Source organism: Sabethes cyaneus, chromosome 3, assembly GCF_943734655.1.
Source record: "Sabethes cyaneus chromosome 3, idSabCyanKW18_F2, whole genome shotgun sequence".
NCBI classification, from domain to species: domain Eukaryota; kingdom Metazoa; phylum Arthropoda; class Insecta; order Diptera; family Culicidae; genus Sabethes; species Sabethes cyaneus.
The window spans coordinates 185101121-185115813 of NC_071355.1; the positions used below are offsets into that span (position 1 = coordinate 185101121).

Here is a 14693-nt window from a genome sequence, read left to right on the forward strand (position 1 = left end):
TAGTAGTCTTAGCACACTCTGCAGAAAGCAGCAATAAGACCGATTATGCTTTTCGCTGCTTGACAGCTACCACCATAATTTAATGTAGCATTTTGTTGCAAAGCTATAAAGCATGCAGTTTGCTCTGGTAAAAAACTGAATCAGTCCGCCAGCTTTGCTAACTTCAAAACACATCCATAGCCAAAAAAATTAAAGTTGTGAATGTATTCACAAAGTTTTACTGTCAGATCATCCTGATCAATATGGTTTATAGCGACCATAATAAAATATCCTACATAGAGCAAATAATAAATTTTCAGCAGTCTCCATTGATTTGCAGCATATGCGCATTAAATTTTATCGTGCATGTTGTTATTGTAGGTGGATAAAATCAACGTGCCATCAAAATTTTGCAATTTTCGAAAGCTGGTTGTTTTAACAAAATCAATATATTCAGATTGACTCAATTTCTAGCAAAATCATTGTAGTTGCTTCCTGTGTCATAAAAATCCAGCTGTTACTCCTCCAAAATACAGCTGATTGATAATTGCTTCCTTCCTGCAACACACTTTGTTTGGATGAAGTTTTGTTTGTGAAGAAAAAAATGCTGGAAACGGCCATATGGCCTCGCATAAGATAATGATTTCGATGTTGAACTCTAATATTCTTCATGATAGCAGTAATAAGTTTTGTTGCGGTTCGAGAATCAATCGTAATAAGATCAACTTTGATTGGTGCACCATATTGTATTGCTACGCCCCACTTATAGTAAGTTTATAAGAGATGTATCGCAGCCAGCCAGTTTTATCGTGGTAACATAAGCAGCCTTAAAAAGTTAGCTTTATTAACAGTTTTATTATGGTTTTGTAGCTAGCCAGCAGTAGTTTTTGACTTGTGTCATTTTGGCATTTCACAACACCTTCATAAAACCAGAGCTAATGATTGATACCGCTGAGTAATTCTCGTTGAAACGGAGCCACTACTGACACGAGGTCTTTAAATATTGAAACTTTTGCACTAAATTGGTTGAAAATGGTTAAAAAATAAGAATTACGCTCTTAATACCTCGAAATAGTGAACCCCTCGTTCACCAAGGGGCGTAACAGTTTCAAAAAATTTGAGCAAACCTTGAGATCTATATCATTTATTTATTTATTTATTTATTAGGGATATTTCATCTGACATAAAATATTGTCTACATGAATAAAATCTTATACTAAATTAATTCTGCGTAATCTCTGCGCAAACAAGCGCGACGGTTCACCAAAGTCAAACAATTCCTCCGCATTCGAAAAGGTCCTTACACATTCAGTAATTGGTTCGTTGTATCCAAACACAGTCCGATGAAATTGGGTCTGCAGTAAACCCGTCGAGCGCAGGGATCGTTGCGAAGCGCGAAAATTGATCATTGATAGTAAGTTAGGGGCGTCAATTTCACCGTTAATAACTTTTGCTACAAATAATGCCTGTTGCACCTTGCATCTATGTTCTAGTGTGTCTAGGTCGAGTAAACAGCATCTGTCTGCGTATGGGGGCAAGTCTCGTCAGGATTTCGCCAAGGGAGGTGTCTCAGTGCTAGTCGGACAAACCTCCGTTGCACACGTTCAATGCGCAGGTTCCAAGTTAGCTGCTTTGGAAACCAAACTAGGCTGCAATTTTCTAATAGCGGACGAACAAGGGCGCAATACAACGATTTAAGACAGTGGGCATCCTTAAAGTTCCGACCAATCTTAAAGATGAATCCGAGCTGCCGTGATGCCTTGGAGATAATTGATTCACGATGCACATTGAACGTCATTTTTGTGTCCAGCAGGACTCCAAGGTCGTTAACTCGGTCCACTCTGCGTAACTCAATACCATCAACAGTGTAACCAAAAAGGATCGGGTTTTTAATGCGGTAAAAACTCATAACTTCACTGCAACGAAGCGATAGGGTTACTGATCTCGGAGTAGTATTAGACCAGCAACTAACGTTTAGACAACACTACAACATGATTATCAACAAAGCTAATCGACAACTGAGAATGATATTGAAGATTGGTAAAGAGTTTCATGAGCCCGGTACTTTACGCTCTTTGTACTGCTCGCTGGTACGCTCAATTCTAGAAACCAGCTGCGCAGTCTGGGATCCCCAATTTGACAGTTGGTCTCTTCGTATCGAAAAGATACAGAAACGTTTCGTTCGAAGAATATGCCACATGCTACCATGGAGGAATCCTGATAACTTGCCATCGTATGAGAACCTGTGTTTGTTAATTGGCATAACTTCGCTTAAGGAACGGCGGAAAGATATCGTCGCTAATACGGCACAAAAGATTTTGGTGGGAACATACGACAGTCCCGCCATACTATCTTCGCTCCTGCTGCACTGTCCACTACGTCCTCAACGACATCAACAATTGCTACGTGTAGGAACTCACCGCACTAACTACGGCTTACATGAACTAGTTCGACACTTGGCAAATGAATATAACCGTCGAAGACAAACCTTTAATTTTTAACTTATGGACCAATGTTTTTAATTATGTTTAATTTGTGGTGATTGTTATGTATTTTATGTATGTATTTTTAGCTGCTAAGATGATTTAATGTAAACTTATAAAAAGATGCTGGGTTTTTATGCCATTTTGAGAATGCGTTTATTGTGCAACTCAAGATGGCTTTTCCCAGCCATATATTTCATTAAGACCTTGAGTCGGATGAAATTATTAAAAATAAACAAATAAACAAATAAACAAATTTGGCAACGCTTATAATCAGCCAATTTTGTTTGCACCAGCTCGTAAACAAATCAAGCAAACCCTGCAGTCGACGGCAGTCATCTATATTTCCTATCGAGGCAAATAGTTTCAGGTCATTGGCGTACACTAACCTACAGCCAGTACCCAAAAGCAGCGCAATATCTTTGAAGAACAACAAGAAAAGCAATGGTCCCAAATTACTGCCCTGAGGAACTCCAGACTTATTACTAAGCACAGATGAAACAGCGGATCGGATTTTATGCGAAGCACTCTGCCACTGAGGTATGAGTTCAACCATTCCACCATTTGTTGAGAAGCACCGAGTCGAGATAGTTTCCGTAAGAGTATTGTATGGTCAATTCTATCGAAAGCAGCTTTCAAGTCTGTGTAGATGACATCAACTTGTTTCTTGTCTTCCATTTCCGAAATACACATCGATGTGAACTCTAGCAGGTTAGTGCATACAGACCTACCGGGCATAAAACCATGCTGAGCCGTTGAAATGTAATTCCTAGTGCAGGACAGCATCACGCTACTCACTATTATGTCAAACAGTTTTGATGATGCAGAAAGACTGGTGATTCCACGGTAATTCCTCACATTGGGACGATCACCCGATTTGAATACCGGAAACATGAACGACTGTGCATGTAATATTACATAAATTTGCCATGAAACAACTAACAAATGACAAGACTCTGTGAAGAAAAAGAAGAGGGCTTTCAAATGGAGTAAAAATATTTTTGGCGGCCATCTTGGATTTGGTCGCTATATGGAATTTTATCAAAAAATCGCCGTTTTCACCATGAGCACCCCAACCGATTTTCATTTTAAGACCACCATTGGGAAGTTGAGAAAAAATGCTACAAGAAAATGAAATAGTAGGGTATTGTCGTTATCGTCGGGCCACTGTAATGGTCGGGCCACCACGATTTTACAGTTTTAGTAGCTCATTATATCTATGATACAACCATTGTAAAACGTCTTACTGTGAAAGCTAACTTTTACCAATATTGTGAGTTTCAATCATGTATTCAAAACACCCGTACCGAATTCAGTGAATAAATCTTACAAAAAAAGTTTTCCAGGTGCAATGAACTTTTGTTCAAGAAATGATTCATGAAATGCAATTATCGAGATAAATTTTACAAGATCGCCAAAATTTCGCAAAAATGCAATTAAAAATAGGGAATTGGTACCTAGCGGCTCATGTTCACGGAATCCATTCTTTTCATGTCTCTATAAAAAATTTCAAAACATATGTCTTAGATTTTCTGCGGTGGCCCAAGTTGTACGACATGGCTCGACTATAAAAACATTTTTAATCTTCACGTAAATGCGTATAACTTTTTTATTTTTCAAGCAATCAGTTCAAAATTTTCTGGAAATATACCTTATTCTTAAACCTTTGCAACGATGTGCTTAGATTTCCAAAATTCCTTTTGAAACGAAAGTTATAGGCGAATTCCAAAACGTGGCCCAACCACGACGACACTCCTTTATTCACTAAATAAAACAACCAGTTATTTGTAGCAAGATTCACAATTTCCATATAGTTATTGCGATATTTCCAAAATTTGCTATGAAACAAACTACAAACGAAACGGTTTTGTAAAGAGGAGAGATAGAATTTATAAACGAAGTGAAAAAAATTGGCGGCCATCTTGAATTTTATCAAAAAATCGTCGTTTTCGCCATGATCCCCCCAACCGATTTTGATTTTAAGACCACCATCGGAAAGCTGAGAAAAAAATCTATATGGAATATTCATCATATTACATGTGTAATGGCCTAGTGGCATTAAATATATGAAACAAGTAATTATCTGTATCAAGGTTTACAACTATCGTACAATGGAATATCTTGCAACAGAACATTTATTGTTTTATTTAGTTAATACCATTGCACACCTAACTTGATGAATGTTTCTTATAGCATTTTTTCTCAGCTTTCCAATGATGGTCTTGAAATTAAAATCGGTTAGGGGGCTCATGGTGGAAACGGCGATTTTTTGATAAAATTCAACAGAGCGACCAAATCCAAGATGGCTGCCAAAAATATTTTTACTCCATTTGAAAACCCTGTTTTTTTCATTACAGAGCCGGGTCATTTGTTAGTTGTTTCATGGCAAATTTATGAAATATCACTTGACATAGATCTCAAGGTTTGCTCAAAATTCAACTTTTTTGAAACTGTTAGCCCCCTTGAAGAACGAGGGGTCCACCACTATTTCGAGGTTTTAAAAATGTAATTCTTATTTTTTAACCATTTTCAACCAATTAAGCGCAAAAATTTCAATATTTGAAGACCTCGTGTCAGTAGTGGCCCCGTTTCAGCGAAAATTACTCCGCTATAAAACTTTAAATTAATTGTAAAATTGAAATAAAACCAAGCAGCTTCATAAGTGTTACTAGGACGTAGCTCTGCCCTACATTACGATAAAAATGTTAATTTAATTTAGTGTAATAAACATTGTGTTTGTGAGTGTGTTTGTTCGAAAATGTCGATACTTTTCTTTGAAATCTATGATTTCTTTATTAAGCTGACTAAAAGGCAGTACTCATGCGAGGTAAAGGCTTCATCGAATGATATCATAAAATTTTTTCTAGAGAAACGAATAGCTATGGATTAGCACAACGATGACAAACGTTCCACCGAAATATTGGTCGAAACAAAATCAAATACTTGTACTTTCTACTTACAATTTCACGATTAAAGACCAACTTTGGACCAACTCATTGCAATGACCCCCGTGAACTTTTTTCAATTTATCTCACCCCACTCTACAGTCCAACGCTAATTAAATTACAAAATTAAGATTCTCTAACTGTCGCCATTAAAACATTAAAACCAGGCGTCTGTGCTGGGCATAAGCAAAACAACACGACAGAAGTCGGAGGCTGCCTCGAAATCCGTAATTAATAGATCCGATTCAACGGTTTACCAAATAAAAATCTTTTCCCCTTCTTCCAGCGTCGAGCCACTCCAGGCCGGCTCCGTGTTGCATTTTTAATTACCTTGTTAATTGGGTCGGATTTTTTCCGCTGCTTTTTCCCCGCATTCCCCGCCCCAGCAGCTGACAGCGGACAGCCGCTGTTGCTGAAATGACCAACTGATAAGAGCAAGAGAAATGTGAAAATGCATTTTAATTTGGTTCTCTTATCTATTGTATAGAACTGTTTCCTTTGCAAGTGGCGCGATTTTTTCTTATTTTATGTTTCTTTCTCTCTCTGTCTCGTTCCAACTCTAGCGCTAACGATACTGACGGTGGGGGCGATCGTATCGGTACTGGCAGACGAAAGCCTGGACACTCGGGAAGGTGAAACGCTTACGCTTAAATGTCGCTTCAGCGAGCAGCAACCGTCCAATGATTTCACCTATTACTGGGCCCGCTGGACGACGGCCAACAAATTCGACAACGTGGCCATCAACAACGTGCAGCTCAATACCAACTACAGGTAGGTTCGACAATCATCTATTAATTTACATTTTTCACGAAAACCCATTTTAGTACAAAATTAAATTGCATCCATTGTGCACCGGGAGCAACAATATCGTTTGCCAAAAATGAAACCATTTTGTCGATAATATATCGCCGTTTGGTGCAAATTTGAAATCATAATCGTTCCCTGCTGAGTATGGTCCATTATTTCACCGCTGGCAACTAAAAAGCCGCCAATTGTCGTCGCAAATATTAGCCATTAAATTAATTGTAAATTTATATCACTTCGTTCGGAGTAACCCAATTTCTGCACAAGCGCGTAAAATAGCTTTCAAATAAAACCATTATCGCGCCTCTATATGATTTGAAAGCAGTGTCCTGTTTGCTGTGCCTCTCATTCAACAGCGCGATTTTAACGGACAACCGCTGCCATACACCACACGGCAAATGCCACTTACCACCGACCGTTCCCATACCCACAACCACCACCAATCCACCCTTCTACACCCACACTTGCGGCCACGCTCAAGAGCAGCCCATTTTCCGATAAATTTTGCATATGACACATTAAATTTCAATATTTATATAAACGAATTTATCAAACGTGGCCAATATTGATTATGAAATTTATGTGTCGCCAAATGTAGGATGTCGGCTTGCACACGGTGACCGACTGATTGAGCCGCAGCCCTCCGCGGACCTCTGCTGCTCGTCGGTTCCTAACGCACCAACCAGCAGCGATGACCATAACCGTCGTTTGTCTGCACAGAAGCTGCGGCCAGAACATCGTCATCATCATAACCATTACCAAATGTTCTGTGACGGTAAATTTTGCACATTTCCGAAAGTGTTTGCTCTGGTTGTCGGCCAATTTATGGAATTCGAGCACCAGCAGAGCTATCTGCATGGCAGTGGTCACTGGTATGATGCCGTAGTGGGCCCGAACTGCGGACGAGGTTAGTCAACAACGTCGAACCGGCCGGGGCTGGTCACAATGCAGCGGCAAACAGGCCGATGCCGATGCAATCGATGCAACCGCACGTCTCTGTCAGCGGACCGATAGTGGACCGATAGATAGCTCCCGAGTGGAGGGCGCCACTTTCAATTTTGAAATTTGAAATGTTTACCCCAATTGCATACGTACGTAGGTACGTATACGTACCCCAATTGCATTCGGGTAACATGCGAATCAGGCCAAATTGCATCGATTGATTGCAGGCTCAATCCGTAGGAAAGTAATATCATTGTGCGAGTGCTGCAGAAGAAGAAGTAGAAGCAATCAGCTCCGGAGCCGGGTTGGAAATTAAATTTGATTGTCATAGATACGATGGGAGCTAATGGTAACCGGTGAACTGCAGCGTACCCAGATTCGGTACCGTAAGATGAGAACAATTGTGCTTGGTACGCATTTCGATTGGTCTCTATCAAGAGGCTTTTACTGTGATTCACCACAAAGTACGAAGTATTTAACAGAGCACAGCATAGAACGTTAAGGTATTCGACTCATTCTGGTAGATTTTACCCAATATGTTGCTTAAATACCTGAAACTCAATCTAAAGGATATTATGAACACAATTGGTCGACTTAACCCTCTCTGTCCCATGGTAGCACAGGTGATCCATGACTTCCGATACTAAAATCAGCCGATTAAAGAAACTTGCCCCACTTTTTTTAATGCTGTACAGCCCAAGTCCAAATTTTGTACGTAAGTTTTGATATTCATTTTTCAGTTATCAAAATAGAGTCCAGGCAAGAGGAGCAACGCATTAAATTTCGAATTTATAAAACTTGGACTCAGACTTAAACATAGATTTAGAGGTAGACGTGAACTTGGACTTGCACTTGGACTTGGACTTGGACTCGAACCTGAACTTGGAGTTGGACTTGAGTTGCACTTGGACTTGGACTTCCACTTTCACATGAGCTAGGACTCCGACCTGGACTTGGGCTTGTAGTTGGACTTGAACTTGGACTCGGACTTGGACTTGGCCTTGAACTTGAACTCAATCCTTTACTTGGATTTGGACTGAACATGTGCTCAACCCTGGACTTTGACTTGAATTTGGACTTGGACTAGGACTTGGACTTGGACTTGGACTAGGACTTGCACTTGCACTTGGACTTGGACTTGGACTTGGACTAGGACTTGGACTTGGACTTGGACTTGGACTTGGACTTGGACTTGGACTTGGACTTGGACTTGGACTTGGACTTGGACTTGGACTTGGACTTGGACTTGGACTTGGACTTGGACTTGGACTTGGACTTGGACTTGGACTTGGACTTGGACTTGGACTTGGACTTGGACTTGGACTTGGACTTGGACTTGGACTTGGACTTGGACTTGGACTTGGACTTGGACTTTTATGCATGTTCTGTGGATTTGTTGCGGTGAATTGGTAATTTCAGGTGGTTCCAGTTTATTTATTTTCATTTTCAACGGGCTATTACTATGCCCTAAATTGCCCTTAAATTATGCTTGATTACTTCTCTGGCCAATTTAAAGTCAAACCTTTGGCAACTCAAACATATAACCGGAAATGCCCAACGGTACTACCGTACATGCCGTGATTCGTGCTCTGTGCGGGAAGTTCTAGAACTGTACTAGCAATCAGGACGAGTCAGACGCGAGAATCGCACGGGCAATATTGCGACGGACAACTGAAGTATCCAAATTTGTTAATTAGTCACGACTTTCGTAACAGGGTAACCGGAATGGATCCTTTCATGGAAGGCGTCATAGAGCGAAGTGCACAAACCTCCGCTGTACAGCCTCGATACGATCAACTTCATTTGGGTAATGTGGGTTCCAAATTTGGCGGCAATACTCGAGAGATGATCGCACCAGTGAGCAGTATAAAGACTTTAGATTACCGAAATCCTTAGCAATCCGGAACATGAAACCTAGATTTCTAGAGGTCTTCCCAATCACTTATGAAATGTGCTGCTGGAACGATAGTTTGCTATCTAGTAGTACGCCTAAATCTTTGATGCAGTTAGTTCTTTCAATGCTAGTTCCAAGGGAGTAGTTGAAAGAGGTTGTTTTTTTCTTGAGAAAGTGATGACGGCACATTTTCTCGGATTTACTTTCATACGGTTTGTGCAACACCAGTCAACGAAGCTGTCTAACTGCTGCGGAAGCACGCGGGCATCGGTGTTAGAGCTGATTTATTCGATTGAAGATTTTCAAATCGTCGGCGACAGACAAACGGGGAACTTTCAGTTTAAAATTCACATCATAGATGTATAGAAGGAATATCAACGGTCCTAATTGGTTGCCTTGAGGAATTCCAGATGGAGTGGAAAATTCATCACTTGTACTTGGAATCGAACTCAGACTTAGACTTGAACTTGGACGTGGACTTGTACTTGGACTTGGTCAGTGTAGCGAAGCCCACACTCGTGTAGTCTAATTTTCCCACACACGCGTACCCATTCTAACGAACACGCCGGCATAAGCGTCCATTTCGGACTCTCGTTCTGATTTATTCATGCACTGCAACGAGTTTTTACGAGTATGTGTTTAGCTTACAGCAACAGTCGTCGCTCTCGTTCTTCGTTGCAGCCCGATCTGCTGATTCCAATTACTCGTGACGGCTCATACTCCCACCCTTGAGTAGAAGCGAGGGCAAAGATGAAGAACAGAAGCAAAAGTAATGCAAAATTTGTATCTCAGTGTGCCGTTTGCCTCACGGGCAACTGATTCCTCATGATTTTTTTGACTCGCGCATAAGCTATGCAGGGAGACGATGGCGATGTGACGATGTGAGGATGTCAGTGCGCGAGTGTGCGGATAGCAGAATGTCTGCACACAGCAACGGTGACTGTTTCTTTTACGCCTGCGTGTGAGGCGTAAGCGTAGAATGGTATGTTTTTTCTCGCTCGATTCACAACATTGCTTGAACTTTGGGTTGAACTTAGATTTTTACTTGGATTTGGACTTCCTTTAAACCCATAATTTTTGACTTAGGACTACACCTCTCAGGTCAGGAGGTACAGGGGGTAATTCCAAAAAATCCAAATATGCGAACGTCACGAAAAAATGAAAGATTTCGAACGTTTATTGCTCTGCCAATTATGAATGGATTTTGATGGTTTGAATACTTTTCGCTTCATAATAGATGTGGGTCACTCCATGTCGAGTGATCGAGAAAAAGTACAAACTTTTAATCGATCTTCATGGACTTGCACCAAATTTGGTTAGATTGTTCGTTTCAAGTCAGCAAGAAAAAACCTTATGTTTGGTGCCGATTGGACGTCTCCTCGATTAATGGGAGTATTTCCATTTTTAAAGAAAAGGCACGGTTTTGTCAAATTCTCCCCTATCTTCTTTTGCTTATATCTCCGGAAATATTTGATTTAGAAAAACAGTATTTCATGTTTACGAAGGAAATCGCCCAAGGAATCCGGAAAAATATTAGTTTTCAGCGGCAGTGCTACCAAATATTTTTAAATTCGATTTAAAAACAAAATTTGCATTTTTCTCTCAATGAGTACAATTTGATTTCAAAAATTCCAACTCCATCGTATTCCTTAGTTTTTAACTAAGGACATAAGTAGTCTTAGTCTTAGTCTTAGTCTTAGTCTTAGTCTTAGTCTTAGTCTTAGTCTTAGTCTTAGTCTTAGTCTTAGTCTTAGTCTTAGTCTTAGTCTTAGTCTTAGTACATAAGAATGACTCATAACCACAAGGTGTTCTTTGTCAATCCAGAGTTAGAGCGATTTGGTGCAAGCAAACCCCCGATTTTTCATGCACTATACCTGTATATTTATATAGTTAACTAGCTGACCCGACAAACTTCGTATTGCCACAAATTAAACTGTGTTGTACATAAATCGTGAATCTTCGATGACCTTTCTTACAATCTTGAGTTTTGCAAGTTTCTGGGGAGTTCATGGGTGTTTTTATATATAAATTTTCCTCACAGTAAAGTAGAAAACAACTCCCCCCATTGCTTAGCCTGATAAACGGAACACCAATTCTCGGTTGACCATAACGCGAAATATAGAATTTCGCAGAATACCATTTCGCGAAAAACCTTACGCGGGATGTACCATTTCACGGAAAATCTTTTCGTAGAAAGTACCATTTCGCAGGGGCGACCCAACTGAAGGAAAGTAATAGAGGTCAGTAGATCTAGGAAAATAAATAAACCTAGATAGACGTGATCTCTACGGGGGGCTGTCTCCCCGCAGTGGCCGGCGAATCCGACGGCGGGTCGCAGGCAACACTCGCAGCCTGTGGCCGTCTCGCTCTGAATTGTCTAATGTTACTGTTGATAGTTTTTGGTGGTCTTGTTATTGATTAATGTTTTATGAAAAAGTCTAAATTTTCTCGAGTTCGATTAGTTTTTGAGTTACTCAAAAATTTCTGTTTTATTTGTATGATAGTCCTTATCCCCCTACCACAGGGGTGAGGGGCTCAAACCATCATTAAAAAAATCCTACCTCCAAAACCCCCCACATGCCAAATTTGGTTCCACTTGCTTGATTACTTTTCGAGTTATGAGGAAATTTGCATTTCATTTGTATGAAAGCCCCCCTCCTAAAAAGGGAGAGGGGTCCTAATTCATCATGGAAAAAATTCATGCCTCCAAAAAAACCCAGATGCCAAGTATGGTTCCATTTGATTAATTAGTTCTCGAGTTATGAGGAAATTTGAATTTCATTTGTATAGGAGCCCCCCTCCTAGAGTGGATAGGGGTCCCAATTCATCATAGAAAAAAATTTTGTCTCCAAAAACACCCACGTGCCAAATTTGGTTCCATTTGCTTGATTAGTTCTCGAGTTATGAGGAAATTTGTATTTCGTTTGTATAGGAGCCCCCCCTCTTAAAGTTGGGAGGGGTCCTAATTCACCATAGAAAATATTCTTGCCCTCGAAAACTTTCACATGCCAGATTTGGTTTCATTTGCTTGATTAGCTCTCAAGTTATGAGGAAATTTGTATTTCATTTGTATAGGAGTCCCCCCTCCTAAAGTGAGAAGGGGTCCCAGTTCATCATAGAAAAAATTTTTGTCTCCAAAAACACCCACATGTCAAATTTGGTTCCAGTTGCTTGATTAGTTCTCGAGTTATGAGGAAATTTTTATTTCGTTTGTATAGGAGCCCCCCCTCTTAAAGTGGGGATAGGTTCTAATTCACCATAGAAAATATTCATGCCCTAAAAAACTTTCACATGCCAAATTTGGTTCCATTTGCTTGATTAATTCTCGAGTTATGAGGAAATTTGCATTTCATTTGTATAGGAGCCCCCCTTCCTAAAGTGGGGAGGGGTCCCGATTCATCATAGAAAAAAAGTTTGTCTCCAAAAACACCGACGTGCCAAATTTGGTTCCATTTGCTTGATTAGTTCTCGAGTTATGAGGAAATTCGTATTTCGTTTGTATAGGAGCCCCCCCTCTTAAAGTAGGGAGGGGTCCTTATTCACCATAGAAAATATTCTTGCCCTCGAAAACTTTCACATGCCAAATTTTGTTCCATTTGCTTGATTAGTTCTTCAGTTATGAGGAAATTTGTATTTCATGTGTATAGGATCCCCCACTCCTAAAACGGGGAGGGGTCCTAATTCATCATAGAAAAAATTTTTGTTTCCAAAAACACCCACATGCCAAATGTGGTTCCATTTGCTTAATTACTTCTCAAGTTATCAGGAAAATTGTGTTTCTTTGGTACAGGAGCCCCCGAGTTGTCGAGTTATGCAGAAATTTGTGTTTCATTTGTATGGGAGCCCCCCCTCTTAGTGGGGAGAGGGGTTTCTAACCATCACTAAAACCTTTCCTGGTCCCAAAAACCCTCTACATGCATATTTTCATGCCGATTGGTTCAGTAGTTTTCGATTCTATAAGGAACATACGGACAGACAGACAGACAGACAGACAGACAGAAATCCTTCTTTATAGGTATAGATTAATTTTCTATCCGTCCGACCTAATAGGTCTCCATGGAGCAATGATTGGATGGGGAAAAGCCAAGCTGAGGCCATCCTCACGTAGGCATAAAAACCCCATCATCTTTACAAAAATACATTATTACAATTCACATCACATACCACATAATAAATAAACATTAATTGTCAAGTGAGTAACTAACTTAAACTAAATACAAAAAATCAAGGTCACTTATAAAATACTAGAATTAGAAATCTTTTGGAAAAATTTGTGCGATGGTTCGCCGAATTCATACAAGTGCTCCACTAAGGAAAACGTTCGAATACACGCTGACATAGGTTCATTGAATCCGAAAGTTGTGCGGTGCGGTTGAGGTTATAGCAGTCCAGCAGGACCGCTGAGGAGCACGGAAGTTCAACGTTGAAAGAATGTTCGTTGAATCAATTTCTCCATTCAATATTTTGGCAATAAACATGGCTTGCTGAATTTTCCTACGGCGTTCTAAGGTATCAAGCCCAATAAGGCGACAGCGATCAGGATACGGAGGCAGGTTCACGAGATCTCGCCAGGAAAGATCACGTAACGCAAGACGAATGAACCTCTTCTGCACTCGTTCAATTCGTAAATTCCAGGTTAGTTGATATGGAGTCCAGATAGGACACGCGTTTTCCAATAGAGGTCTCACCAGGGAACAGTACGGAACCTTCAAACAGTATAGTTCCTTAAAATCTTGTCCAATTTTCGAAATAAAGCCGAGCTGCCGAGTTGCTTTTGAGATAATAGCCGAGCGATTTAGATTGAAGTTAAGTTTTGAATCGAGAATAACGCCAAGATCATTGACATGATCAACTCTTTCAAGTGCTTGACCATCAATGTTGTATTCGAAAATTACAGGGTTAGCAATGCGATGGAAAGTCATAACCTGACATTTTAAAATACTAACGATCAGCCAGTTCTTGCAACATCAATTCACGAAAATATCCAGCAGCTTTTACAGATTACGGCAACCTTCAATTGACCGTACAACTAGATACAATTTCAGATCGTCTGCGTACACTAACTTACAACCGTCACCCAGAAGTAAAGCGATGTCATTGAAGTACAGCGAGAAAAGCAATGGGCCCATATTGCTGCCTTGTGGTACGCCCGATTTATTTGAAAATGGGGTGGATAAACAGGAATTGAGCTGTACACGTAGAGTTCGTCCGCATAAGTAGGAACTTAACCACTCAGTAAAGTTTCGTGATGCACCAAGTCGAGAAAGTTTTCGTAAAAGTTTTCAATGGTCAATACGGTTAAACGCTGCCTTTAAATCGGTGTACACTACATCGATTTGGGCCTTCTATTCCATGTGGGAAATACAAGTCGACCTAAAATCTATAAGGTTAGTGCAAACGGATTGTCCTACCATAAATCCATGTTGATCGACCGAGATATAACTTTTCGTATGAGAGAGAATAACAGAGCTTACAATTATTTCGAATAGCTTGCATGACGCTGAGAAACTAGTTATGCCACGGTAATTCCTTATATTATGTCGATCGCCGCTTTTGAAAACCGGATACATGTAGGACTGCTTCCAAATTGCTGGAAATTTTGTTTGCTCAAACCACCGGTTAAACCGGCTATTATCTACAATATTA

The 14693-nt window shown here is 40.2% G+C and overlaps 1 protein-coding gene across 3 annotated transcripts in view; it reads left to right on the top strand.

Moving 5' to 3' along the window:
• The window catches only part of LOC128743911 (cell adhesion molecule Dscam2-like), a 765320-nt gene that overhangs the window by 408880 nt on the left and 341747 nt on the right, over positions 1-14693 (top strand). For all 3 annotated transcript variants that reach the window (XM_053840604.1, XM_053840603.1, XM_053840606.1), the window contains exon 3: positions 5971-6178. In XM_053840604.1, the coding sequence (XP_053696579.1) occupies positions 5971-6178 (208 nt within the window). The remainder of the gene's footprint in view (positions 1-5970; positions 6179-14693) is intronic.